This window comes from Leucoraja erinacea, unplaced genomic scaffold (assembly GCF_028641065.1).
Source record: "Leucoraja erinacea ecotype New England unplaced genomic scaffold, Leri_hhj_1 Leri_231S, whole genome shotgun sequence".
Lineage (NCBI taxonomy): Eukaryota > Metazoa > Chordata > Chondrichthyes > Rajiformes > Rajidae > Leucoraja > Leucoraja erinaceus.
In genome coordinates, this window is record NW_026576132.1 from 73,091 (window position 1) to 96,398 (window position 23,308).

The following is a 23,308-nucleotide window of genomic DNA, read 5'->3' on the forward strand; positions in this document are numbered from 1 at the left end:
TTCTCCAGCATTTCTGTCTACCTTCGACCTTAAAATATCGTGTTTAAAAAAAAAACAAACCTGCAGTCGCCAGAAACCCGAGATAAAATCAGAGAGGGCCGGAAATAGCAATTTAGCTATTTTGCAAAAATAGCTATTTTGCAAAAAATAGCAAATCCTCATAGCAAGAGGATTTGAGTATAGGAGCAGGGAGGTTCTACTGCAGTTGTACAGGGTCTTGGTGAGACCACACCTGGAGTATTGCGTGCAGTTTTGGTCTCCAAATCTGAGGAAGGACATTATTGCCATAGAGGGAGTGCAGAGAAGGTTCACCAGACTGATTCCTGGGATGTCAGGACTGTCTTATGAAGAAAGACTGGATAGACTTGGTTTATACTCTCTAGAATTTAGGAGATTGAGGGGGGATCTTATAGAAACGTACAAAATTCTTAAGGGGTTGGACAGGCTTGATGCAGGAAGATTGTTCCCGATGTTGGGGAAGTCCAGGACAAGGGGTCACAGCTTAAGGATAAGGGGGAAATCCTTGAAAACCGAGATGAGGAGAACTTTTTTCACACAGAACCTTTTTCACACAGAGAGTGGTGAATCTCTGGAACTCTCTGCCACAGAGGGTAGTTGAGGCCACACAGTTCATTGACTATATTTAAGAGGGAGTTAGATGTGGCCCTTGTGGCTAAGGGGATCAGGGGGTATGGAGAGAAGGCAGGGACGGGATACTGAGTTGGATGATCAGCCATGATCATATTGAATGGCGGTGCTGGTGCAGGCTCGAAGGGCCGAATGGCCTCTACTCCTGCACCTAATTTCTATGTTTCTATGAAACGTTGCCTATTTCCTTCGCTCCATAGATGCTGCCCCACCCACTGAGTTTCTCCAGCACTTTTGTCCACAAGGTACATGGATAGGACAGGTTTGGAGGGACATGGGCCAAACGCAGGCAGGTGGGACTAGTGTAAATGGGGCGTGTTGGCGAGTTGGGCCGAAGGGCCTGTTTCCACACTGTATCACTCCATGACTCTCGATGGCCTCTGAAACGTCACCTATTCCTTCGCTCCGTAGATGCTGCCTCACCCGCTGAGTTTCTCCAGCATTTCTGTCTACCTTCGACCTTAAAATATCGTGTTTAAAAAAAAAACAAACCTGCAGTCGCCAGAAACCCGAGATAAAATCAGAGAGGGTCGGAAACACTCAGCGGGTCAGGCAGGCAGCGCCCGTGGATTCTGCAGATTCGGGGCGGAGAGGCTCGGCGGTCGACCCGGTGCCGGTGAGGTTTTTACGGCAGTGGAGGAGGACGGTTCGTTCACTTGCGTTTCCACATGTAGGACTGGATGGAGTCGGCAGGGGAGTGGCCGGGGATGAAGCCGACCTCGGGGTCCCGGATCCAGAAGTCGATGTTCTTGGGGGTCCTGTAGGGGGAGAGAGAGAGACAGCGCGAGGGCAACACGTGGAGGATCGGGCGAGACGCGCGTACGTGGGGGGGGGGGGGGTGTGTGTGTGTGGGACAGAGACGGAGATCGGGGAGGGAGGGGGACTGTTAGAGAGAGAGAGAGATACAGAGAGAGTGTCAGAGATACACAGGGAGGGGGAGAGCTGGAGAGAGAGACACACACACACACACACACACACACATAGAGAGACAGAGAGAGAGACACACACACACACACACACACACACACACACACAGTCACACACAGACACACACACACACAGACGCACACACACACACACACACACACACAGGCACACACACACACAGACACACAGAGAGAGAGACACAGAGACACAGAGAGAGAGAGAGAGAGAGACACACACACACACACACACACAGAGAGAGAGACAGAGAGAGAGAGAGAGAGAGAGAGAGAGAGAGAGAGAGACACACACACACACACAGACAGAGAGACAGAGAGAGGCAGAGAGAGAGAGGCAGAGAGAGAGAGAGAGAGAGAGAGAGACACACACACATACAGAGAGAGAGAGAGAGAGAGAGAGAGAGAGAGAGAGAGAGTCAGAGAGAGACAGAGGAGAGAGAGAGATAGAGAGAGAGAGACACACACACATATAGACAGAGAGAGAGACACACACACACACAGAGGCACACACACAGACAGACAGAGAGAGAGAGAGAGAGGGGGAGAGAGACACACACAGAGACAGAGAGAGAGAGAGAGAGAGAGACGCACACACACGCAGACACACACACACACAGAGTCAGAGAGAGACACACACACAGGCAGAGAGAGAGAGTCAGAGAGAGACACACACACACACACATACATACAGAGAGACACAGAGAGAGAGAGAGAGAGACAGGGAGGGGGAAGAGAGAGAGGGAGAAACAGAAATAGTTACTGTTGGAGAGAGTGTTAGAAGCAGAGATAGAGAGGGAGAGATACAGAGGGAGGGGGAGAGAAAGAGGGAGATACAGAGAAGGAGGGAGAGTTATGGAGACAGGGAGAGAGGATTAGATACTGAGACGGAGAGTCAGAGAGAGAGAGGCAGAGACAGGGAAGGAGGGAGAGGGAGAGACCGAGGCTGACAGAGGGAGTGAGTGAGAGTGAGGGTGACGATGGCTCCGTGGACACTCACCAGTTCAGCACGGTGAGGACAGCCGTCCCGTCGGGCTGCAGGACGGCCACCGTCTCCAGCCCCGTCTCCTCACTCACATCCAGACCCACTCGCCGGGAACCTTCCGGAATAAACTTACTGGGGGGGGGGTGAAGGGGGGAGAGGGGAGAGAGGGAGAGAGAGAGAGAGAGGGGGAGAGGGAGAGGGAGGGGGATAGAAAGAAGGGAGAGAGGGAGAGGGCGAGGGGAGGAGGGGAGAGGGAGGGAGGGAGAGGGAGAGGGAGAGGGAGAGGGGGGGTGATAGAGAGAGGGGGAGAGAGGGAGGGGGGGGGGAGGGAGGGGAGGGGGGAAGAGGGAGGGGGAGAGAGGGAGGGGGGAGAGGGAGGGGGGAGAGAGGGGGGGGGGGTGAGAGGGGGCAGGTGGGGAGAGGGGGGAGAGAGAGAGAGAGGGGGGGAAGAGGGAGGAGGGAGAGACACAAGGAACAACATGACATACAGTCAGAGTTAGAGGGGAGAGAGGGGAGGGGGAGGGGGAGGGAGGGGGGAGAGAGGGGAGAGGAGAGAGGGGAGAGAGGGAGGGGGGAGAGAGGGAGGGGGGAGAGGGAGGGGGGACACACACACGGAGGGACACAGGGGAGGGGGGAGGGGGGGAGAGAGAGGGGGGGGGAGAGAGGGAGGGAGGGGGAGAGAGAGAGGGAGAGGGGAGAGAGGGGGTGGGGAGAGAGAGGGGGGGAGAGAGGGGGGGGAGGAGAGGGAGGGGGGAGAGAGAGGGAGAGGGAGAGAGAGAGAGGGAGAGGAGAGAGAGGGAGGGGGAGAGAGGGGGAGGGGGAGAGAGAGAGAGGGGGAGAGAGGGGAGGGGGAGAGGGAGGGGGAGGGAGGGAGGGGGAGAGAGGGAGGGAGGAGAGAGAGAGAGGGAGAGGAGAGAGAGGAGAGAGAGAGAGAGAGAGAGAGAGAGAGGGGGGGAGGGGAGGGGAGGGGGGAGAGAGGGAGAGAGAGAGAGAGAGAGGAGAGAGAGGGAGGGGGGGGGGGAGGGGATAGAGAGGGAGGGGGGGGGGGGGGAGAGGGAGGGGAGGGGGGGGAGGGAGGAGGAGGGGGGGAGAGGGAGGGGGGGAGAGGGAGGGGATAGAGAGGGAGGGGATAGAGAGGGAGGGGATAGAGAGGGAGGGGGGGAGGGGGGAGAGGGGAGGGGGGAGAGAGGGAGGGGGTGAGAGAGGGGGGGGGGATAGAGAGAGAGGGAGGGGGGGGGAGAGAGAGGGAGAGGGGGAGGGGGGGGAGGGGAGGGGGGGGGGGGAGGGGGGGGGAGGGGGGAGGGGGGGGAGGGGGGGGAGGGGGGGGGGGGGGGGGGGAGGGAGGGGGGGGAGAGGGAGGGGGAGAGAGGGAGGGGGAGAGAGGGGGAGGGGAGAGAGAGAGAGGGAGGAGTGAAAACGTTTTTTCTCACCTCAGTCTTAAATGGCCTCCCCTTTATTCTAAGACTGTGTGTGACCCCTGGTTCTGGACTTCCCCAACATCGGGAACAATCTTCCTGCATCTAGCCTGTCCAACCCCTTAAGAATTTTGTAAGTTTCTATAAGACCCCTCCTCAATCTCCTAAATTCTAGCGAGTACAAGCCGAGTCTATCCAGTCTTTCTTCATATAAAAGTCCTGACATGCCAGGAATCAGTCTGGCGAACCGTCTCTGTACTCCCTCTCATATCCCCTCATCCTTCTAAACTCCAGTGAATACAAGCCCAGTCTTTCCTCGTATATGACAGTCCCGCCATCTATTCCTCTCAACGATTTTCGAGGTTTCCGATTTGCAGGGATTTCAAAAGCCAAGGGGGACGGTGGTCTCTGAGCCTCTCTCACCTGAAGTGGGCCATGTGGTAAAACATGGGTTGCTTGTAGAACAAGTCCTTCTTCCGGTCAACAATCACCGGGCTGTCGGCAAAGTTCTTCACCCAGTTCGGCCCCCCCTCCAAGTCCAGGGCCATGTTCCAATCAGTCCAACCCGTGACAAAGTAGTTCAGGTCCTGGAGGGGGGGGGGGGGGGGGGGGGGGGGGGGGGAGTGAAGTCAACTTTAGTCAATCCAAAGGTACACAAAAAAGCTGGAGAAACTCAGTGGGACATGGTCATCACACGCCTCAGCACTGGTGAGTAAGGCAAGGCAGCGCCTTTACCACCTCAGGCAATTGAGGAAATTCAGAGTGTCTCCGAGGATCCTCCAGTACTTCTACGCAGCGGCGGTGGAAAGCATCTTGTCCGGGAACATTACCATCTGGTTCGGGAATTGCTCTGCCAAGGACAAGAAGGCTCTGCAGAGAGTAGTGCGTTCGGCCGAACAAACGCACTATGGGAACTTCACTCACCCCCCTGCAGGAACTATACAACAGGAGGTGCAACTCCAGAGCAAACAAAATCATGAGAGACCTCTTGCACCCCTGCAACAGACTGTTCCAGCCGCTACGGTCAGGCAAACGCCTCCGTTGCCATGCAGTGAGAACGGAGAGGTTGAGAAGGAGTTTCTTCCCAGAGGCAATTCGGACTGTAAACGCCTTTCTCACCAGGGACTAACTGTACAGAACGTTTTTCCTTCTATTATTTATTATGTAAAATAATATGTGTGTTATGATTGTGTTTATAATTTGTTTGGTTGTTTTGTTGTTCCGCGAGCATTGCCACTTTCATTTCACTGCACATCTCGTATGTGTATGTGACAAATAAACTTGACTTGACTTGACTTGGGTGCAGCAGCATCTATGGAGCGAAGGAAATAGGCGACGTTTCGGGCCGAAACCCTTCCTCCGACTGATGGGAAGGGGGTGGCGGGGAGAAGGAAGGGGAAAAGGAGGAGGAGGAGCCCGAGGATGGGAGGAGACAGCTCGAGGGCTAAGGAAGGGGAGGAGACAGCAAGGGCTAACAAAATTGGGAGAATTCAATGTTCATGCCCGCCGGATGCAGGCTGCCCAAGCGGAATGTGAGGTGCTGTTCCTCCAATTCCCGGTGTTGCTGGCTCTGGCCATGGAGGAGACCCAGGACAGAGAGGTCGGATTGGGAATGGGAGGGGGAGTTGAAGTGCTGAGCCACCGGGGAGGTCAGGTAGGTTCTTGCGGACCGAGCGGAGGTGTTCGGCGAAATGATTGCCCAACCTCCGCTTGGTCTCACCGATGTAGACCAGACCAAGTCAGACCATCAGGGGAGGGGTTGGCTGCCCTGCCGACAGCCTGTTCATTTTTTTTCATCTTTTGTTGTTTTTAGTGCTTAATTAAAAGTTTGATTTAATGTACTTCGATTTGTTTTATGTGGGGGAGGGGAGGGGGGGGGGGGGAAATCGGGGGAAACTTTCTTTTCCAGTTTTTACCTTCCCGGAGATGTGATCATTTTTCGGATCACGGCTCTGCAGCCCACCATCCAACATCGGGAACATGTTTCCCGCCTCTAGCGTGTCCAAACCCTTAACAATCTTATATGTTACAATGAAAACCCCTCTCATCCTTCTACACTCCAGAGTGTACAAGCCCACAGCCGCTCCATTCTCTCAGCATATGACATTCCCGCCATCCCGGGAATTAACCTGGTGAACCTACGCTGGGCTCCCTCAATAGCAAGAATGTTCTTCCTCAAATTAAGGGACCAAAACTGCACACAATACTCCAGGTGTGGTCTCACTAGGGCCCTGTACAAATGCAGAAGGACCTCTTTGCTCCTATATTTGATTCCTCTTGTTATAAAGGCCAACAGGCCATTCGCTTTCTTCACTGCCTGCTGTACCTGCATGCTTACTTTCATAGACTGATGTATAAGGACCCCCAGATCCCGTTGTACTTCCCCTTTTCCCAACTTGACACCATTTAGATAGTAATCTGCCTTCCTGTTTTTGCTACCAAAATGGATAACCTCACATTAAACTTCATCTGCCATGCATCTGCCCACTCCCCCAACCTGTCCAAGTCACCCTGCATTCTCATAGCATCCTCCTCACAGTTCACACTGCCACCCAGCTTTGTGTCATCTGCAAATTTGCTAATGTTACTTTGAATCCCTTCATCCAAATCATTGATGTATATTGTAAATAGCTGCGGTCCCAGCGCTGAGCCTTGCGGTACCCCACTAGTCACTGCCTGCCATTCTGAAAGGGACCCGTTAATCCCTACTCTATGTTTCCTGTTTGCCAACCACTTCTCTATCCATGTCAGCACTCTACCCCCAATAGCACGTGCCCTAATTTTGCCCACTAATCTCCTATGTGGGACCTTATCAAATTATTTCTGAAAGTCCAGGTACACTACATCCACTGGCTCTCCCTTGTCCATTTTCCTAGTTACATCTTCAAAAAATTCCAGAAGATTAGTCAAGCATGATTTCCCCTGCCTGCCATTCTGAAAGGGACCCGTTAATCCCTGCTCTTTGTTTCCTGTCTGCCAACCACTTCTCTATCCATGTCAGCACTGGATACTGCAGGTGTGGTCTCTGGGAAGGAGTTTCTTCCCAGAGGCAATTCGGACTGTAAACGCCTATCTCACCAGGGACTAACTCTACAGAACGTTTTTCCTTCTATTCTTTATTATGTAAAAGAATATGTGTGTTATGATTGTGTTTATAATTTGTTTGGTTGTTTTGTTGTTTGTCTTTTGCACAAAAAATCCGCGAGCATTGCCACTTTCATTTCACTGCACATCTCGTATGTGTATGTGACAAATAAACTTGACTTGACTTGACTTGACTAGGGCTCTGTACAACTGCAGAAGGACCTCTTTGCTCCTATATTCGATTCCTCTTGGTATAAATACATAGATACATAGAAAATAGGCGCAGGAGTAGGCCATTCGGCCCTTCGAGCCTCTGTGGCAATAATGTCCTTCCTCAGATTTGGAGACCAAAACTGTACGCAATATTCCAGGTGTGGTCTCACCAAGACCCTGTACAACTGCAGTAGAACCTCCCTGCTCCTATACTCAAATCCTTTTGCTATGAAGAATGTCTTTCCTCAGATTTGGAGACCAAAACTGTACCATATAACCATATAACAATTACAGCACGGAAACAGGCCATCTCGGCCCTACAAGTCCATGCCGAACAAATTTTTTTCCCCTTAGTCCCACCTGCCTGCACTCGTACCATAACCCTCCATTCCCTTCTCATCCATATGCCTATCCAATTTATTTTTAAATGATACCAATGAACCTGCCTCCACCACTTCCACTGGGAGCTCATTCCACACCGCTACCACTCTCTGCGTAAAGAAGTTCCCCCTCATATTACCCCTAAACTTCTGTCCCTTAATTGGGTGTGGTCTCACCAAGGTGTGGTCTCACCAAGACCCTGTACAACTGCAGTAGAACCTCCCTGCTCCTATACTCAAATCCTTTTGCTATGAATGCTAACATACCATTTGCTTTCTTCACTGCCTGCTGCTCCTGCATGCCTACTTTCAATGACTGGTGTACCATGACACCCAGGCCAACATGCCATCGTCAGGATGGCGGGATGTGGGAGGATGGTTGCGTTTCCTGGTAAAACAGCTGGCACAGCTGGACGGAGGCCGCAGGCTTTTCGACTCCCGCCCTCCCGCCCGCCACCTTTTGTGCCCACCTGAATGATGTCGTGACTGTACTTGGCACCTCGCTCCCAGCTGCCCAGCTGCACCAAGTGCTCCCAGGGCATGCTGCCCGTGCAGGCCTCCGTGGCGAACATGAAGTACTCCGGGAAGCGGGCGTGGGTGGTGCCCAGGGTCTTGTCCGCGGGTGTTATGGCGTCCAGGTACCAGTGCACCGCGATCCCGTCCACGTAGCGAGCGGCCTGCGGGTCTCCCAGCACCTGCGCCAAGGGGAACAGGAGCCTTAAACGGGAAGATCTCAATAGACAATAGACAATAGGTGCTGGAGTAGAGGCCATTCAGCCCTTCGAGCCAGCACCAGCACCGCCATTCAATATGATCATGGCTGATCATCCCCAATCAGTACCCCGTTCCTGCCTTTTCTACCCACATCCCCTATCTTAAAGAGCCCTATCTAGCTCTCACTTGAAATTTAAGAGGGAGTTAGATGTGGCCCTTGTGGCTAAGGGGATCAGGGGGTATGGAGAGAGGGAAAGGGAGAGAGGGAGGGAGAGAGATATAGAGGGGGGAGAGAGGGAGAGAAAGATGGAGAGAGGGAAAGGGAGAGAGGGAGGGGGAGAGAGATATAGAGGGGGGAGAGAGGGAGAGAAAGATGGAGAGAGGGAAAGGGAGAGAGGGAGAGCGAGAAAGAGACAAGGAGAGAGAAAGAGAGAGATAGAGGGGGGAGAGAGGAAGAGAGAAAGAGATATAGAGGGGGGGGGGGATACTGAGTTGGATGATCAGCCATGATCATATTGAATGGCGGTGCAGGCTCGAAGGGCCGAATGGCCTACTCCTGCACCTAATTTCTATGTTTTCTATGAAAGCATCCAGAGAACCGGCCTCCACCGCCCTCCGAGGCAGAGAATTCCACAGACTCACCACTCTCTGTGAGAAAAAGTGTTTCCTCGTCTCCGTTCTAAATGGCTTACCCCATATTCTTAAACTGTGTGTGTGTGTGTGTGGCCCCTGGTTCTGGACTCCCCCAACATCGGGAACATGTTTCCTGCCTCTAGCGTGTCCAAGCCCTTAAATAATCTTCACCTATTTCCTTCGCTCCATAGATGCTGCTTCACCCGCTGAGTTTCTCCAGCATTTTTGTCCACATTTGAGCGCTCTCCTCTCCCTCCCACTCTCTCTCCTCCCTCCCTCTCTCCTCCTCTCTCTCTCTTTCCCCATCTCTCTCCCTCCCTCTCTCCCTCCCCCTCTCTCAAACTCCATCCAAACTCCGCACAGACAAGTACCCATGGTCGGGATTGAACCCGGGTCTCTGGCGCTGTGAGGCAGCAACTCTACCGCTGCGCCACCGTGCCAGTGTGGTCTGCGTTGTGGGTGGTCTCACCGCGGAGGCTCAGTGGTCTCACGGCGGAGGCCAGGTGGTCTCACCATGGAGGCCCGGTGGTCTCACCATGGAGGTCTCACCACGGAGATCCAGTGGTCCCAAGGTGGAGGCTCAGTGGTCTCACGGCGGAGGCCCAGTGGTCTCACCATGGAGGCCCGGTGGTCTCACCATGGAGGTCTCACCACGGAGGTCCAGTGGTCCCACGGTGGAGGCCCAGTGGTCTCACGGCGGAGGCCAAGTGGTCTCACCATGGAGGCCCGGTGGTCTCACCATGGAGGTCTCACCACGGAGGTCCAGTGGTCCCACGGTGGAGGCCCAGTGGTCTCATGGCGGAGGCCAGGTGGTCTCACCATGGAGGCCCGGTGGTCTCACCATGGAGGTCCCACCACGGAGGTCCAGGGGTCCCACGGTGGAGGCCCAGTAGTCTCATGGCGGAGGCCAGGTGGTCTAACCATGGAGGTTTCACCACGGAGGTCCAGTGGTCCCATGGTGGAGGCCGTGGTCTCATGGCAGAGGCCCAGGCAGTCTCACCATGGAGGCCCAGTGGTCTCATGGTGGAGGCCGTGGTCTCATGGCAGAGGCCCAGGCAGTCTCACCATGGAGGCCCAGTGGTCTCACTGCGGAGGCCCAGTGGTCTCACGGCAGAGGCCAGGCGGTCTCACGGCAGAGGCCCAGGTGGTCTCATCACGGAGGCCCGGCAGCCTGGTTTTCTCACCACGGAGGCCCAGTGGGGCATCAGGAGGCGCTGGTCGTCGAGCATGAGGAGCCGCACGCTGCGGTGGGGCCCACTGCGCAGGGCCGGGCCCAGGTCCCGGGCGATGAAGTCCCTCTGGAGCTCCGGCGTGAAGCCCAGGCACTGGAAGCGGTAGCCGGTGAACAGGCCCACCGACGGCTCATTCTCTGCCGTCACCGCCCAGAAGGTCAGGTTGTGGCGGGAATACTCGTCCAGGAAGCTGCACCGGGAGAGAGGGAGGGGGAGGGGGGGGAGGGGGAGAGGGGGGGGAGGGGGAGAGAGGGAGAGGGGAGGGGAAGAGAGGAGGGGGGAGGGGGAGAGAGGGGGAGAGAGGGGGGGGGGGGGGAGAGGGGGGAGAGGGGGGAGAGAGTCCAGTCAAGTCACATTTATTTAGATACTAGCAATGTCACAACATTTTGAGATTTTGAGAGTTAGGGGGAGAGAGGGAGGGATAGAGAGAGAGGAGATAAAGGGCGGAGTGAGAGGGAGGGGGAGAGAAATAACAGAAACATAGACAATAGGTGCAGGAGTAGAGGCCATTCGGCCCTTCGAGCCTGAACCGCCATTCAATGTCAGATTCAGATTCAATTTTAATTGTCATTGTCAGTGTACAGTACAGAGACAACGAAATGCATTTGACAACGAAATGCATTCGACAACGAAATGTGATCATGGCTGATCATCCAACTCAGTATCCTGTACCTGCCTTCTCTCCACACCCCCTGATCCCTTTAGCCACATCTAACTCCCTCTTAAATATAGCCAATGAACTGTGTGGCCTCAACTACTTTCTGTGGCAGAGAATTCCACAGATTCACCACTCTCTGTGTGAATAATGATTTTCTCATCTCGGTCGTAAAAGATTTGCCCTTAAGCTGTGACCCCTTGTTCTGGACTTCCCCAACATCGGGAACAATCTTCCTGCATCTAGCCTGTCCAACCCCTTAAGAATTTTGTAAGTTTCTATAAGATCCCCCCTCAATCTTCTAAATTCCAGCGAGTACAAGCCAAGTCTATCCAGCCTTTCTTCATATGAAAGTCCCGCCATCCCAGAAATCAGTCTGGTGAACCTTCTCTGTACTCCCTCTATGGCAAGAATGTCTTTCCTCAGATTAGGAGACCAAAACTATACACAATACTCCAGGTGTGGTCTCACCAAGGCCCTGCACAACTGCAGTAGAACCTCCCTGTTCCTATAATCAAATCCTTTTGCTATGAAATGACGTAAGCGGCCATTCTGTCTCCATGTGTAGTCTAGGCGGCCATTTTGTGACCGTGTGTAGGCTAGGCGGCCATTTTGTGTCCGCCGTGTGTGACATCAGCTCACCGGATGAAGTAGTTGGCCCAGGCCTTGTAGTAGGGGCCGCCCGGGCTGCCTCTCAGCGTGCCCTTCCCGATGGTGGAGTTGCTGGTCTTCATCCAGGCCGGAGAGGTCCAGGGGCTGGCGAACAGCGACACGGGACGCCGGGACAACCTGATGGCTGCCTGGATCAGCGGGATCTGGGTGGGAAAAGTGGGGAACGGCCATGAGACCGGCTGTGGGGTGGGGGGGGGGGGCAGGGCCTTAACGCACCTCACCCTGCCTCGGCAAGGCCAGGGCGGGGGGGGAGGGAGGTAGGGGGGGAGGAGGAGTAGTGGAGGGGGGGAGGAGGAGGAGGAGGGAGGAGGAGGGAGGGGAGAGAAGGGGGAAACATAGAAAATAGGTGCAGGAGGCCATTCAGCCCTTCGAGCCAGCACCGCCATTCAATATGATCATGGCTGATCATCCAACTCAGTATCCCATCCCTGCCTTCTCTCCATACCCCCTGATCCCTTTAGCCACAAGGGCCACATCTAACTCCCTCTTAACTATAGCCAATGAACTGTTATATGGATGGGAAGGGAATGGAGGGTTATGGTCTGAGCGGAACAGGTATATGGGACTAGGGGAGATTATGTGTTCGGCACGGACTAGAAGGGTCGAGATGGCCTGTTTCCGTGCTGTAATTGTTATATAGTTATATGGTTAACTGGCCTCAACTACCTTCTGTGGCAGAGAATTCCACAGATTCATCACTCTCTGTGTGTGAAAAAAATATGTTTTTCTCATCTCGGTCCTAAAAGATTTCCCCCTTATCCTTAAACTGTGTGGCCCCTTGTTCTGGACTTCCCCAACATCGGGAACAATCTTCCTACATCTAGCCTGTCCAACACCTTAAGGGGGAGGAGAGGAGGGAGGAGTAGTGGAGGGGGGGGAGGAGAGGGGGGAAAGGGAAGGTGAGGAGGAAGGGAAGACAAACAATTCATCATTCAGGGGGAGAGTGGGGGCTGGGGAGGGAGGGGTGAGGGAGGGGAGGGGGGGGGGGGGGGCTGGGGATGGGGGAGGAAGAGATGGGGCTGGGGAGGGAGATGAATAACTCACCTTCATTTTCGTGTCCTCCTCAGCCAGGCTGAAGTGCTTCAGACCCAGGTCGCCGGGATGATCATCATACGTGTACACGCGTGTGGAGAAGTCGCAGCTGGCCATCGGCACACGGATCACGTTGTATCCGATCCCTGGGGGAGAGGGGGGGGGGGGAAACGGAGTCGCACGCCGGGCATCACCGGGACCAGAGGGGGAGGGGTGAGGGAGAGAGAGGTGGGAAAGGGAGGCTCGTGGATGGAGGGAGAGGCTGAGAGGAATGGAGGGAGGGAGAGGAGAGGAGGTGTGGGAGAGGGAAATGAGAGGAGGGGGGTTGAGCAGGGAGGGAGGTGGATAGAGCGAGGGAGGAGGAAGGAGAGAGAGGTGGAGAGGGGGAGGAGGAGATGAGGAAGGGGGAGGAGGCTGGAGGAAGGGAGGAAGGTAGAGGCGGTTCGAGGGAGTTTGAGGCAGGGAGAGGTGGGAACGAGCGACAGGGAGAAGGCAGGAGCGAGGGGGAGAGAGGTGGAGAGGGGGAGGAGGAGATGAGGGAGGGAGAGGAGGATGGATGGAGGGAGGAAGGGAGATGGGGTACGAGTGTGGGAGACGGGGATCGAGGGAAAATGGGATGTAGGGTGGGAGAGAAGGAGTGAGGGAGAGGGGGATGGAGAGGGAGAGGGAGAGACCTCAGTGCAAGGTCCATGCACATCCAGCCAGGAGGCACCGTGAGGTACAACCTGCCTACCTTCGTCACCAAAGTAGGACTTGAGGAGGTTTTCTCGTGAAGCAGGAGAGAGGGAGAGGATGTTGATGGCGGCGGCATCCGTCATGGCGCCACCAAATCCCTTTATCCACTGGTATTTCTTCCTCAGGTCCAGTGTCAGCTGCAAGTCTGGGGGGGGGGGGCAAAGAGCAGGAAGATTGAAGGGGCCTGTCCCACTTGGACAACCCAATCCACAAGTTTAGAAGACAATAGACGAGTTGAAAAACATGTCAAGGCCGTGTTGACTGGCTGAAGTAAAAAGCCTCGACCTCCTACGACTGTGTCTACGACCTCCAACGACTATAGGGCCGGTCCCACGAGACTGCATGCGGCAAGCTCGACCAAACCAGAAGCGGGGGCGGCGGGGCAGTTCGAGTGAGCGACACAAAGTTCAAGCAAAGTCCGCGGGAAGTGGTAAATGGTAGGGAATTGAAGAATGCAGTTGAACAGAGGGATCTGGGTATAACCGTGCATAGTTCCATGAAGGTGGAATCTCATATAGATAGGGTGGTAAAGAAAGCTTTTGGTATGCTGGCCTTTATAAATCAGAGCATTGAGTATAGAAGCTGGGATGTAATGTTAAAATTGTACAAGGCATTGGTGAGACCAAATCTGGAGTATGGTGTACAATTTTGGTCGCCCAATTATAGGAAGGATGTCAACAAAATAGAGAGGGTACAGAGGAGATTTACTAGAATGTTGCCTGGGTTTCAACAACTAAGTTACAGAGATAGGTTGAATAAGTTAGGTCTTTATTCTCTGGAGCACAGAAGGTTAAGGGGGGACTTGATAGAGGTCTTTAAAATGATGAGAGGGATAGACAGAGTTGATGTGGACAAGCTTTTCCTTTGAGAATAGGGAAGATTCAAACAAGAGGACATGACTTCAGAATTAAGGGACAGAAGTTTAGGGGTAATATGAGGGGGAACTTCTTTACTCAGAGAGTGGTAGCGGTGTGGAATGAGCTTCCAGTGGAAGTGGTGGAGGCAGGTTCATTGGTATCATTTAAAAATAAATTGGATAGGCATATGGATGAGAAGGGAATGGAGGGTTATGGTATGAGTGCAGGCAGGTGGGACTGCAGGGGCAAAAAAAATGTGTTCGGCACGGACTTGTAGGGCCGAGATGGCCTGTTTCTGTGCTGTAATTGTTATATGGTTATATGGTTATAAGTCCGCGCGTGACGTACGCCGTTGAGGCGGCTGCGGGCCGGCGGGCCGTTGCCGCGCGGAATTTTTGAACACGGTCAGTTTTTCGGAGCCCTGCGCGATGTCGGGACCGGCTCCGGCGATCGAAGTGGGACCGGCCCCCGCGAGGCCATACTGCTCAAGCGACCACGTTAGGTCGCGCTTGCCACGTGGAGTCGCATGCTGGTGGGACCGGCCCTTTAGTCCACGACCTCCTACGACCCCTCTCGACCTCAATCTTCCCCTCCTAAGTCCAACTACGACTAGCTACGAGTGGAAAATGATCACATGATAAAACTATCATGATAAAACGTCGCCTATTTCCTTCGCTCCATAGATGCTGCCTCACCCGCTGAGTTTCTCCAGCACTTTTGTCAACCTTCGATTTTCCAGCATCTGCAGTTCTGAAAAAAGTTGCTTTAATAACAACTAAACAGGTCCGCTTCTTAATAAACAGACAACACACAAACTGTTTGGTCGACCAGTTCAAAACGTTACTTATTATCGGCCGATGGAAGGGAGTGAGAACTCCAGTCAAGTGATCAATGTAGACACTTCACTATCCTCATTCCACTTCTCTGAACAACAGAATTACATCGTATTATAAAGTGTTTTTTTGTCACCTTAGCACATTCCACAGACATTAGTCATGGTCAGAGGTACAGGAGAATAAAGGTTTCTACAGAATGCATCACAGCCTGTCTGTCTTTTAAAAATATATATTTTTTGTCTAGTTAAGTGTAGTTGTTCGTGTTTTTAATACTGTTTTTAACTGTGTATATGAGGGGGGCAGGGGGAAACTTAAAAAAATCTCTTCCCTGCACGGGAGACCCGACATTTTTCATGTTGGGTCTCTGTTGGCATTGGGGCCTAGCACCGTGGAGCGGCCTACAGCCTGAAAGACCTGGGGGCTCCAGTTGCGGAGCTGCGGACTTGCCATCATGGGGCTGGCCGGCATCGGAGCGTGGGGAGCGGTGGTGGCTCGCTGCTACGGCCCGACCCGGAGTTCGGAGGCTCCAGCTGCAGCCACAGGTCCGGTGGACTGGAACATCGGGAGCTCGCCGGGTCCGGTTGGAGACCGTTTTCGGAGCTCCCGCAAACGCGACTTCTCCCACCCGTGTCGCGGGGTTGGAACAACCCGGAGCGGGGGCCGTGCATCGCCCGGCGCGGCTTTAATGGCCGCGGGGCTCTCCATCGCCCGCCGGGGGGCTCCAATTTCGTGACTTTTAGACCGGGAGCGGGGCTGTACATCGCCCGGCGCGGCCTAAAATGGCCGCGGGACTCACCATCGCCCGCCTGGGGCTTCAACATCGGGAGAAAAATGGTGCAGGGGAGAGAAAAGACTTTGCCTTCCATCACAGTGAGGAGGAGATTCACTGTGATGGATGTTTGTGTAAGTTGAATTGTTTGTTGGTCTTGTAGGAATTGTCTCTGTGTGTATGGCTGTGGAAACGGAGTTTCGTTTGAGCCTCACTGAGGTTCAAATGACATGTAATAAATATTCATTCATTCATTCATTCATTCATTCATTTATACATTCATTCATCCATTCGTTCATTCATTCATCCATGCATTCATTCATGCATTCATTCATACATTCATCATTCATTCATTCATTCATTCATCATGCATTCATTCATTCATGCATTCATTCATTCGTTCATTCATTCATGCATTCATTCATACATTCATTCATTCATTCACTCATCATGCATTCATTCATTCATTTATGCATTCATTCATTCATTCATTTATGCATTCATTCATTCATCATTCATTCATTTATGCATGCATTCATCATTCATTCATTCATCATTCATTCATCATTCATTCATGCATTCATCATTCATTCATTCATTTTGTCACAATCCCTTACATCAATCTAGCTTTTCCTCTCTCGTCACCTCCTCCCTCATAAACATCGGACACTTGGTGCCAGGCATTTTACCTCAAAGAGATCAATCTAGCTCCTTCTCTGCTTCCTCTCTCGTCACTTGGGAGACAAATGTTAGAGTATTTATTATCCCACTCACACAAGGCAAGCCTAATTTGAGACTAAATATAAGCTGTAAGCTAGCCCAGGAACCTATTTAATATATTTTTAACCAAATTCGGCTTTATCAGTTCCTCCCATCTGGGGTAGTTAAAGTTCTATCGTAACGTTGTCGGAATAAGGAGGTGAAGGCTGTACCTTGGCCTTTGGCGCTGGGCTGGACCAGCCCCCTCGTGAGTTGGAGTCGTTTCCCGGCCCTGCTGGTCTCGTACAGGAGGTAGCGACCCTTGGCGGGCACCACCACGGGCTCCATGGTGTCACAGTACGTGGCGTTGCACACGCAGACCGCGGAGGTCCAGCCGAAACTCTGCGCCTCGCACGGCAGCCCGGCTGGAAAAGCGAGAGGGAGGAAGACTGTCAATGCCCCATTGTCCCATGTGAAGATCGACAGGCAATTGTAACCACGTATTGTCTTCCCGCTGACTGGTTAGCACGCAACAAAAGCTTTTCACTGTACACATTTGTACTCCCTGGCTTTTGACCATGCCCGAGGCTTTGCTTCTGTTTTTGGTGTTTTTGATGTTTCTTTATTTTACATGTCTTTTCCTACTATTTCTTTTGATTGTTATTTTTGGTGTGTATTAACTTTTTTGTCAATGATTAGTGATGTACAGCACTTTGTTGCAGCTATGTTTGTTTTTAAAGTGCTCTATGAATAAAATTATTATTATTATTATTATTACACTTAGAAATATAGACAATAGGTGCAGGTGTAGGCCATTCGGCCCTTCGCCGCCATTCAATATGATCATGGCTGATCATCCAACTCAGAATTCTCCTGTACCTGCCTTCCCCCTCCTCTCCTTCCCCCTCCTCTCCTTCCGTAGGGGGAAGGAGAGGAGGGGGAAACATAGAAACATAAAAAATAGGCGCAGGAGTAGGCCATTCAGCCCTTCGAGCCTGCACCGCCATTCGATATGATCATGGCTGATCATCCAACTCAGTATCCCATCCCTGCCTTCTCTCCATACCCCCTGATCCCTTTAGCCACAAGGGCCACATCTAACTCCCTCTTAAATATAGCCAATGAACTGTGTGGCCTCAACTACTTTCTGTGGCAGAGAATTCCACTCTTCGTGTGAATTTTTTTTTCTCATCTCGGTCCTAAAAGACTTCCCCCTTATCCTTAAACTGTGACCCCTGGTTCTGGACTTCCCCAACATCGGGAACAATCTTCCTGCATCTAGGGTACACAAAAATGCTGGAGAAACTCAGCGGGTGCAGCAGCATCTATGGAGCGAAGGAGATAGGTAATGTTTCGGGTCAAAACGTTGCCTATTTCCTTCGCTCCATAGATGCTGCTGCACCCGCTGAGTTTCTCCAGCATTTTTGAGTACCTTCGATTTTCCAGCATCTGCAGTTCCTTCTTAAACACCTCCTGCATCTAGCCTGTCTAACCCCTTAAGAATTTTGAAAGTTTCTATAAGATCCCCCCCTCAATCTTCTAAATTCTAGCGAGTACAAGCCGAGTCTATCCAGTCTTTCTTCATGTGAAAGTCCTGCCATCCCAGGAATCAGTCTGGTGAACCTTCTCTGTACTCTATGACATTCTTGTCTTTCCTCAGATTAGGAGACCTAAACTGTACGCAATACTCCAAGTGTGGTCTCACCAAGTCACATATCACACAATAAACTGAACTCGGCTCGACTGAACGACATTTTCTCTGCAGCCTCTCCTCCAAAGCCCCCACACGCGCGGCCTTCCTGTGATCAACTGCTGCCCTTTTACCTGTAACTGGGAGGACAGTCCAGAGAGGAAGAAACGCAATGGACCACCACAAAGCAGACATCTTGGAGAAAGAAACTTCTCAGGCTCACACTTTCTTTGCCCTGAAAGAAAGAATAAAATAGAGAACGACAGAGAGACATCTTTATCATCAATAGTCAATTTTACACAAAAGCGTCTAATTCACATAAAATAACTCAAGGGCGATCATGGTGGTGCAGCGGTAGAGTTGCTGCCTTACAGCAAATGCAGCATCGGAGACCCGGGTTCCATCCCGACTGTGTAGGGCTCTGGTGAGACCACATCTCCTCCCGCCTAGATTACTGCAACTCTCTTTACATTGGCATCAGCCAATCCTCCCTGTCCCGCCTGCAACTGGTCCAAAACGCCGCAGCGAGACTCCTGACGGGCACCCGAAAAAGGGACCACATCACCCCGATCCTGGCCTCTCTCCACTGGCTCCCTGTGCGGTTCCGTATACATTTCAAGTCCCTCCTCCATGTCTACAAAGCCCTCAATGGGCTTGCCCCCTCCTACATTAAAAGTCTTCTCACCCACCACTCCACCTCCAGGTCCCTCAGATCGGCCGACTTGGGGCTGCTGAATATCCCGTGGTCTAGGCATAAGCTCAGGGGCGACCGCGCCTTTGCGGTTGCAGCTCCTAGGCTGTGGAACAGCATCCCCCCTTTCCCATCAGAGCTGCCCCCTCCATCGACTCCTTTAAGTCAAGACTAAAATCTTATCTATACTCCCAAGCCTTTCCTGATGTTCACTGAGCGAGGGTTACATGTATATATGTATGTAGTTTGTTTGTTTATACTATTCTTATAACAAATGTAAAGCACTTTGGCCAACGAGAGTTGTTTTTTAAATGTGCTATATAAATAAATGTGACTAGACTTGACTTGATATCTGGACTATTGTGTACAATTTTGGTCTCCTAATTTGAGGAAGGACAATCTTGTGATTGAGGCAGTGCAGCGTAGGTTCACAAGATTGATCCCTGGGATGGCGGGACTGTCATATGAGGAAAGATTGAAAAGACTAGGCTTGTATTCACTGGAGTTTAGAAGGATGAGAGGGCGGATCTTATAGAAACATATAAAATTATAAAAGGACTGGACAAGCTAGATGCAGGAAATATGTTCCCAATGTTGGGCAAGTCCAGAACCAGGGGCCACACACAGTCTTAGAATAAAGGGGAGGTCATTTAAGACTGAGGTGAGAAAAAGCTTTTTCCGAAGCCTCGCGCGCGCACGTGTGTGTGTGTGTGTGTGTGTGTGTGTGTGTGTGTGTGTGCGTGTGCGTGAGTGTGCGCCGAATAATTGTCCCCAACCGTCCCCTCCATGTTTTGATAGCGAGTTCCGCTCTTGCCTATGTGCAATGACAATAAAAAAAGATATTCGATATTATTATGTAGACAGACACAAAAAGCTGTAGTAACTCAGCGGGACAGGCAGCATCTGTGGAGGAGGAATGGCCGACGTTTCCAGAGACCCTTCTCCAGACCACAAAAAGGGAATCATCGGCTCTAACCTCCCCACCATCGAAGGGATCTATCGAATTCGCTGCCTCAAAAAGGCAGCCAACATTAACAAAGACCCACACCACCCTGGCCACGCGCTCATTTCACCATTGCCACTGTGAAGTCAAAAGTCAAAGTCAATTTTATTCGTCACATGCGCCCGAAGGTGCAGTGAAATGAATTTGCCAGCAGTGATACACTTAAAAAGGAGCACACCATACATAGACAATAGACAACAGGTGCAGGAGGAGGCCATTTGGCCCTTCGAGCCAGCACCGCCATTCAGTGTGATCATGGCTGATCATCCCCAATCAGTACCCCGTTCCAGCCTTCTCCCCATATCCCCTGACTCCGCTATCTTTAAGAGCCCTATCTAGCTCTCTCTTGAAAGCATCCAGAGAACCCGCCTCCACTGCCCTCTGAGGCAGAGAATTCCACAGACTCTTATACACAATAAGATTTAACACAAACATCCACCAACAACATTCTTCACTGTGGTGGAAGGCACAAAGTTCAGCCAGTCCTCCTCCTTTGTTACAGGACATACAGGGACGCCCAGGTTCAGGAACAGCTTCTTCCCGACAGCCATCGGGCTATTAAACACAACAACAAATAAGCTCTTAACTGCAACAGACTATTATTATTATTACACCATATTGGTTATTTATTGACTATGTGTGCATGTGTATATACACGCACTGAACTTTTTTCTCCCGTTATAGACAATAGACAATAGGTGCAGGTGTAGGCCATTCGGCCCTTCGAGCCAGCACCACCATTCATTGTGATCATGGCTGATCATCCCCAATCAGTACCCCGTCCCTGCTTTCTCCCCATATCCCCTGACTCCACTATCTTTAAGTGCTCTATCCAGCTCTCTTGAAAGCATCCAGAGAACCGGCCTCCGAGGCAGAGGATTCCACACACTCACCACTCTCTGTGAGAAAAAGTGTTTCCTCGTCTCCGTTCTAAATGGCTTTTTCCTTATTCTTAAACTGTGTGTATGTGTGTGGCCTCTGGTTCTGGACTCCCCCAACATGGGGAACATGTTTCCTGCCTCCAGCGTGTCCAAACCCTTAATATGTTTCGATAAGATCGCCTCTCATCCTTCTAAACTCTACAGAGTGTACAAGCCCAGCCGCTCCATTCTCTCAGCGTATGACAGTCCCGCCATCCTAGGAGCTCATTGTAGACTTCAGGAAGTCCAGAGGCGGCACGCACACCCCCATCCACATTAACGGGACGGAGGTGGAACGTGTTTCTAGCTTCAGGTTCCTGGGAGTCAAACATCTGTGATGTGTGTCTTGGACCCTGGTACTGGACTCCCCAAGAAGGGGAATCAGCGTCTCTTCCTCCAGAGGAGACTGAATAAGGTCCATATGTTTCGATAAGATCCTGGTGAACTTCTAAATCCTGCATCATCGAAGCATCCTTACCAACTGCATTAGGTATGGGAGTGGCCATGCTCTGTCTTCGAGCCGGCACCGCATTCAATAGGGTCATGAAAATTGCCCAACGCATCACCGGTTCCACGCTCCCCTCCATTGAGTCTGTCCAAAGCAAGCGCTGTCTGCGGAGGGCGCTCAGCATCGCCAAGGACTGCTCTCACCCTAACCATGGACTGTTTACCCTCCTACCATCAGGGAGGCGCTACAGGTCTCTCCGTTGCTGAACCAGCAGGTCGAGTTAGATGCTTCTTTCGGTGGCTGTCAGGGGATCAGGGGGTACCTCGGAGAGACTGCCAGGTCACGGGATACCCCGGGATGATTAGCCATTTTTTATTCAAATCGTTTGCTATGTCGCTCGAAGGGACCGATGCTACTCCTGCATAATCGTTATGTCTCTAAACTCCACAGAGTGACAAGCCCACAATTCTCTCAGAATATGAATCCCGAATCCCGGGATTAACCTGATGAACCTACGCTGCACTCCCTCAATAACAAGAATGTCCTTCCTCAATATGTACTATGTTTACATTTTCTGTTGTGCCTCTGTACAAGGCTCACTGAAGGTTCAGGTCAAGTCAAGTCAACTTTATTTGTCAAATACACATACAAGGTGTTGCAGCCAGCCTCCCCCCACAGGTACCTCTACGCATGAATAAAATGCCCCCTGTAGCTGCTCCATAAGGTTATTATTGATGGATATTAGAAAGATAAAAGCAGCCTCTTGTTACCTGTTTGACTCAAGGGGGCAGCCTCTCAGCCTCACGTGACCTTGAGAACCCCCCCTCCCCCTCCCTGTACCACGTGACAGCTAGGCAGCGGGTCCCGCCCCTCCGCGACGTCATGTAGGTCCCGCCCACCGCTTGACTGGCGGGCGGCTGAGCCTACCGGAGGAGAAGCAGCATCCGCCCCGTCCCCTCCCTGCACCACGTGACAGCTAGCAGCGGGTCCCGCCCCTTCGCTACGTCATGAAGGGGTTGACTGGCGGGCGTCTCGGCCTACCGGAGGAGGCGCAGTATCCGCCCCGCCCTCTCCCTGTAGCACGTGACAGCTGGGCCGTGGGTCCCGCCCCTCCTCTACGCCATGAAGACCCCGCCCACTGGTTGACTGGCGGGCGGCTCGGCCTACCGGAGGAGGAGCATCATCCGCCCCCCCCCCCCACCGCACCACGTGACAGCTGGGCAGCGGGTCCCGCCCCTCTACGCCATGAAGACCCCGCCCACTTGTTGACTGGCGGGCGGCTCGGCCTACCGTAGGAGGCGCAGTATCCGCCCCGCCCCCTCACTGCACCACGTGACAGCTGGGCAGCGGGTCCCACCCCTCCGCTACGCCATGAAGACCCCGCCCACTGGTTGACTGGCGGGCGGCTCGGCCTACCGGAGGAGGCGCAGTATCCGCCCCGCCCCCTCCCTGTACCACGTGACAGCTGGGCCGTGGGTCCCGCCCCCTCCTCTACGCCATGAAGACCCCGCCCACTGGTTGACTGGCGGGCGGCTCGGCCTACCGGAGGAGGCGCTGTATCCGCCCCGCCCCCTCCCTGTAGCACGTGACAGCTGGGCCGTGGGTCCCGCCCCTTCTCTACGCCATGAAGACCCCGCCCACTGGTTGACTGGCGGGCGGCTCGGCCTACCGGAGGAGGCGCTGTATCCGCCCCGCCCCCTCCCTGTAGCACGTGACAGCTGGGCCGTGGGTCCCGCCCCTTCTCTACGCCATGAAGACCCCGCCCACTGGTTGACTGGCGGGCGGCTCGGCCTACCAGAGGAGGGGAAGCCATCCCGCCCACCCCCCCCAGCAACGTCGGCGCACTGTGGGGGGGGACCACGTGATATCAGTTGACTGGCGGGCGGCTGGACCAACCGGAGCAGCAGCAGACGTCCGTCCCTCCTTCCCCCCTGCCCACGTGACTTGGCACCCCTCTGGCAGGTGGGAAGGTCCCGCCCACTCGTTGACGGGCGGGCGGCTAGGCCTACCGGAGGAGGAGGTGGAGCCGCCGCCCCGCCCCACAGACGCCCACGTG

The 23,308-nt window shown here is 53.1% G+C and overlaps 1 protein-coding gene across 1 annotated transcript; it reads right to left on the bottom strand.

Moving 5' to 3' along the window:
- Positions 1 to 563: 563 nt before the first annotated feature.
- On the bottom strand, positions 564 to 22,097 carry gba (glucosidase, beta, acid). Its single transcript, XM_055666296.1, has 11 exons — positions 22,023 to 22,097; positions 18,325 to 18,425; positions 16,734 to 16,925; positions 13,338 to 13,484; positions 12,617 to 12,750; positions 11,543 to 11,715; positions 10,198 to 10,435; positions 8,137 to 8,361; positions 4,413 to 4,576; positions 2,590 to 2,706; positions 564 to 1,406 (listed from the first exon to the last, which is right to left on the bottom strand). Exons 2-11 carry the CDS (start codon positions 18,383 to 18,385, stop codon positions 1,301 to 1,303), a joined length of 1,557 nt encoding a protein of 518 aa, XP_055522271.1. The 5' UTR covers positions 18,386 to 18,425; positions 22,023 to 22,097; the 3' UTR covers positions 564 to 1,300.
- Between the last annotated feature and the right edge of the window lie 1,211 nt (positions 22,098 to 23,308).

Excerpts from the sequence above, each read along its gene's own strand:
- gba (XM_055666296.1), bottom strand. The coding sequence starts at position 18,385 with ATGTCTGCTTTGTGGTGGTCCATTGCGTTTCTTCCTCTCTGGACTGTC. Across the intron at positions 10,436-11,542 it reads TGGGCCAACTACTTCATCCG|CTTCCTGGACGAGTATTCCC; the intron begins GTGAGCTGATGT and ends CTCCCGGTGCAG. Across the intron at positions 2,707-4,412 it reads TACCACATGGCCCACTTCAG|TAAGTTTATTCCGGAAGGTT; the intron begins GTGAGAGAGGCT and ends CCCCCCCCCCAG.